General features: G+C 42.6%; 1 protein-coding gene across 1 annotated transcript in view; it reads right to left on the bottom strand.

Annotated features, from left to right (window-relative positions):
* Window positions 1-5371, bottom strand: part of LOC109290496 (transmembrane protein 132C-like) — a 178436-nt gene extending 173065 nt beyond the window's left edge. Inside the window, exon 1 of the mRNA XM_019507099.1 lies at window positions 4671-5371. Coding sequence (XP_019362644.1) covers window positions 4671-4750 — 80 coding nt within the window. The 5' untranslated portion in view covers window positions 4751-5371. The remainder of the gene's footprint in view (window positions 1-4670) is intronic.
* Window positions 5372-5609: the final 238 nt, after the last annotated feature.

Raw genomic sequence — 5609 nt, forward strand, 5'->3', positions numbered from 1 at the left:
CAAGGAGTGACCAGGAACAATGGTCACAAGCTGGCGGAGGGAAGGTTTAAGTTGGACATCAGGAGGCGCTACTTCACGGTCAGGGCGGCTAGGGTCTGGAACCAGCTTCCATGTGAGGTGGTGCAGGCTCCCACCCTGGGGGTTTTTAAGAGGAGGTTGGATGACCACCTTATTGGGGTCATTTGACCCCAGTGCTCTTTCCTGCCATGGCAGGGGGTCAGACTAGATGATCTGCTCAGGTCCCTTCCGACCCTAGAAACTATGAAACTATGAAACTTGAAGACGGCATTAAAGCTCTTAAAGAGAGAATGTGATCCACTAGAGGGTTCATCAAGGTGTGCAAAGCCCATTAGTTCTTCCCAACTACACATAGTTTGAATTAATGTACAGCATAAATACATGTCCATTAGTACAAAAACTCTACTGCATATCTCAGAATTAGCATAAAGTTACCAGCTGACTGCTAACATGTCAAGAAATATACCTGGACTCTACTGGGCATATCTAGAACGCCTTCAACTGCCTTCCCTCCATCCTAAAATTCATCATTAATAAAACCGCTAGCCTAGCACAGGCACTTGATAACGCTTTTAGAAAACCAAATCTGAAGAAGAGTCATTGCTGACATGCCATAATCTTACCGAAAAGAGGAAGGGAAAAGCTTTTCAACCTATTTTCTGTGTCTGTTGCTTGAAAATGGTTTTGAAATGGCAGAACGCCAGTAGGAATCACAAATCTAGATTTTGTTCAGGATTACACTGTCCTCAGGAGCTGCAAATTACTCTTGCTGCCGTGTAGCTCATAATACTCAATAGCTGGGCTCTTGTTTATTAGGGAGATGCTTTAGCTGGCCACGGTTAGTAGAACAATCCACTACTCGAGAACAAAGGACTGTGGCTACAATACCACTTTGCTAATTAACTACAATATTGGGCATTAAGTTGAGTGGTTTTCACATATACTATTACATAAGCCCATTCAGGGATAAAAGTAGGTTAGATTTAGTAAGGGAAATCAATGTTGTCATGGTACTTAGCACTGGAATTAGAGTATGGATATCCAGGAGACTGAGCTCTTAAATAAATATGCAGAAGTGTAATCTGTGGCTCCTTCTAAAAAGGGCACTGAATTTTATATAACAAGGTCAATGGATGAATCAGAATTAGGTCAGATTATACCAAGTCCCGTGCATTTTAAACGTACGTCTCTATACACACGCTACAACTGTTATCACTTAAATGTTAATTTACTTACAATGTTTGACTGCTAGCAAAGTAAAGTCTATTTATTTCCTTTCCAAAAATTGGTTGACCTTGTTGCATGACTATAATTAAATATTCATTTAAAAAAAAAAAATCAATAGTACCAGCTCGGTATATAAAAAAATTGTAAATTATAGCTCCTCAATAAACTTTTTAGACCAAAGACCCAAAGGCCAAATTGCTTGATGGTGTCCTGTATTTACCTACCTGACCTATGCAGTATATATACATATACTATTTTTCTCAACGCAGGCAGGTGCGGTGACAGTAAATGGAGATGACAAGCAGCTGGAATACTCCAGGCTTCCTCAGAGCACAGTTCCCCACTCCAACTGAGCAATTCTCCTCCCTGCTCTACCTGTTTAATCACACAGAATCACTTGGCTGGCCACATTTTTATTTTTAAATGCCCAGCGTCCTTCTCTGAAAAGACAGCATGCCAACTCACAGACTTGTCACTTGTCCAGGCGGAAAAGTTTGACCCGTTATATCACAACATGCATTTCACATGTTTCTCTAACAGCTGAAGGGTATGTGAATCAGCAGCGGCGCCTCTCGAGTTACTTGAACCTTGGGGTTAAACCTGAACGGACCAAACCAAGTCCCGTATTTGCCATCCGCCACCGCAGCGAGTAATCTTTTTTGCATCTATCAACACAGCTATTGTCCGGAGCATCAGAAGTAGTTACGTTTAGGCTTTTGGTTGTCCTCGCAATCCAAATCTTGTATCTAGCTATAAAAAATGAGAGCATTTCTAAAACATCGATTAATTATGTTCGTTTGGACTTTTCTCCAAACTAGGACCGGCCATCTTCCTCACTTACCTCGTCCTAGCCACGATGTAGGAATGCTACCATGCTTCCCCAGTCATTTTGGCTACCCGCTCTTCATGGTAGCAATAGCCAACGCAATAACCTGGCAGTAAGCATCAAAGCCATGCTCACATCCATTCAAATCCAGAATCTCAAGCCTGGTTCTCAGCCCTGCCTTTTAACTCTGAACGTGAATATAAACCCTAGTAGAGGAAACCACATCAAAACACAAGTTTAACTTCCTGAACAGACCCAAGGATTTGCAGAGCTGAGCATATGTTGAAAGCATATAGTTTCCTGGATCAGGGCCATCATTTTTGATCCTTTGGCAGAAATAAACCATACAGCAGAGAGATGAAAGTCGTCTCCGTTTTAAAGCTGAACAGAATAGCGGTGAGGTCAGCTTCAGCTTCACACTGAATCCAGGATCCTATAAGAGTGGTGCTTTGAAGTCTTTTCAGCATGTGGCAGACAGGATGATGAGTGAGAGAAGCTTGACTGTCTTGCCTAAACCACTATGGCTATTAATTCCTAGCACAAAAAAATGTCTATCCCAGTTTCATCTTTCAGTAATTGGGCAACTTGTCCCTCTTTCTACAACAGAGAATTAAAACATTTTGTTGGCACGAAGGAAAGAAAAAGCATCTTCATTTTTCCGATGAAAGGCCCTGAATGCTCACTTTGGACTCACTGATGAAATTCTTGCCAAGACAGGCTAAAGAAGATTTATCATTATTTAGAAAATCCCACAATAATTAATCATTTTTGTAAAAAATTTGCAATTTCCAATCAATATTCTACTTGCAAATTGTGGTTCTTAATTTCACCGTCAATTTTCATCTAGGTCCTCAGCCTCTCAGTATCCTGAAGTGTAGAATTTAGAGAGAAATAACTTATTTAATGTGTTCAGCCTAACCCTGGATAGAAATCCAGTCACTGCCATTGCACATCCTTGTCCCTTCTGCTGTCACAGTACAAGACACTGCATTGTTCATCAGTGACTATATGTAATGACCACCTGATAAATTCATTACAGATGAATGGTATCCAGGTTGTAGCTCTATTTGTCTAGAGGCAAAACCATCTTTTCTTCTATGCCTGAAAAAAGGTCCTTGTGCCTGAAAGCTGGCAAATAAAGACTTTTTGTTGTTGCAAAAAACTAGTTGGTCTAATAAAAGATATCACCTCTACCATGAGTTCTGATTCTTTTTGCAGATGAAAGGCAATTAAACCAGCAACAGCCACAGCTGAAGATGTGGTAAATAACTCCTGGAGTCTTTGATGCTTGCTCCCATTACAATTTTTCCATTTAAATTAAAATCTTGGGTAAGTGTTTATGGTCAGGAAAGGCTAATACCACCTGTCAGACTAAGATGTACAGAGGGCAAGCTTTGAGTTCTCCACAGATTTCTTCACACGCTACAGTTTTGCAATGCTCAGGTAATCTTTGCAGCAAATGCTGCCACTGGTCCTGTGTTGTCTAGCATTTTTGGAGTACCAACAAGAGACCTAGCCACTCAGGGCATGTCTATACTGTAGTGTGGCACCTGTCCCACAGCTGTCTTTAAGGCTAGGGATAGACATTACACATAAACCAGTTTAAGTGATCAGAAACTGGTTTAAACCTGTAGCAGAACAGATCGTCAGTGCACATAAACCACTTTAAAAATGGGTGAAACTGGTTTGAGATAAACCTGGTTGAATGTAGTATCAGCCTTAACAGATTTGGGTCAAACCGGTTTATGCAATGTCTGTCCCGGACTTCAATGTGCTAGCTCAGGGACTTGGAGCAGTGCAACTGGTGCAACGCAGAACTCAGTGCGGGTTGAGCATTACCTATTTTCCCAGGCAAGTTTTGCAGCCATGACTATACCATTAGCCATCCCCGAGCTATTTAGGCAAAAGCTGCAGTCACCGCAATGATTATAAGGTAGACGCATCTTAAGGTTTCGGGTCTCCACCCATACGAGACAACCACCAGAGATTCAAAAGTCAACTTGAGACAACTAAATGCATCCCCCCCGCAAGATATACAAAGTTTCATGGAAGTTGTGCAGCCACCGAGGCCTTTTTCCAGCCCTCCGTTCCCTGTCAGTGTAGTTTCTTTGCGGAAGGGTATACTTCCTTCTTCATCGTTAGCGTGCCAGATAAGTGCCATCCTTTCACCTGCTTGCTGTTCTTCGATCTGTACGTCGCCCGCTCCTAGATTAGCAACCACTGTTTCATCCAGAACAAACCAGGTCCCCTACTCAGGTCTATTGTTAAACTTGCTGCATGGCTTACACATGCACATGCTTAAATCTACGTGTGCTTTAAATCTGATGCCTCAGCTTAACAAACACTGACCCCTTTTGGTCGCTCTTCTTCAATGCCTCAAATCTTTCTCGCCTGTTATGTTTGCTCACCCTCCCCAAGCTTCACATTCGGTAAGGCTGCACTGATCAAAGAGCACCTGACCTTACTGATTTCCAAAGGTCACATTGTAAGAAAACGGTTTTATCGTCTCAGGGTCTTTTTTTCCGCCCCCCGTACCCACACAACCTCTGATGCTAGCTGCGGCCAGTTTCCGGGCTGCGCTTGACGGTGAGTCTCGAACCTTCTCAAGTTTTGCCAAAAGATTTTCCACCTCTCTCTCTGCCATGATTTATGTGCTCCACTTCTCTTCTTTGTTCCCATACTAAATCAGGAGATTAAAGCCAGCTGGAGGAACCCGTAAACCCAAGGCAGGAGACGAACTGCAGTAATTAATAAGATTTGTTTTATGAAGTCAGTCTTTTCCTTTCACCTTCCTCGATGAAATGAGTCCACAGGTCTCATGACAGCCCTGAACGGGGAGGGCAGACATCCATTTTGCAGAACCATAACCATCACAAGTGTCAAGTCTACTTTCAGCAGAGGATCCAAAGGCTAAGAGGGACACGGAGCATGACCTAGTTGGTATCTTATGCTCTCTAACATGCCTGTTTAGTCTGGGCAGTACCCAGAAAGAGCAAGGATCACTGTGTGGACATGGGAGATCTGAGCTAAATTCTTAGCGTAGCCTCTACCTTCTTGCATAGTCGCAGGTAGTCTCCCAGCTACTCCTTGCTTCGTTCTACCTGAATAAATGGGCATAATGATGCTTTTGCTCATGTTGTCTGTTTAAACTGCAAGTTCTTTGGGGCAGGGGCTCTCTTTAACTTTACCGGGCCATATCTAGATGCGACTTCCCTGCTATTTCAGGTTTGGCATCTGTTACAATGAAGCATCAGCCCCAGATGTGTTTTGGAATGATTTCTAGATTGTGAGCAACTGTTAAGTTAGCCATTCTTATAAAGGGTGGCTCTTGCCCTTCACCTCTCCTGCTCTGTCCAGGAAGTGGGTTTTTTGCATGGGGTTGTCAAGTACGGTCCTCAGGAAATGGTCTCCAGGCCATGTTATGATCACTTTCTCTATAAACTCTCTAATTCTGGGTACTCAGCAAGGACAGAACACAGCAAATGTGAAAAATGACAGTTATCAAATGCTTCATTTTGGCATGTCAAAATATTTGGTT

The sequence above is a fragment of the Gavialis gangeticus genome, unplaced genomic scaffold (assembly GCF_001723915.1).
Source record: "Gavialis gangeticus isolate Ggan-Ray unplaced genomic scaffold, GavGan_comp1, whole genome shotgun sequence".
NCBI classification, from domain to species: domain Eukaryota; kingdom Metazoa; phylum Chordata; order Crocodylia; family Gavialidae; genus Gavialis; species Gavialis gangeticus.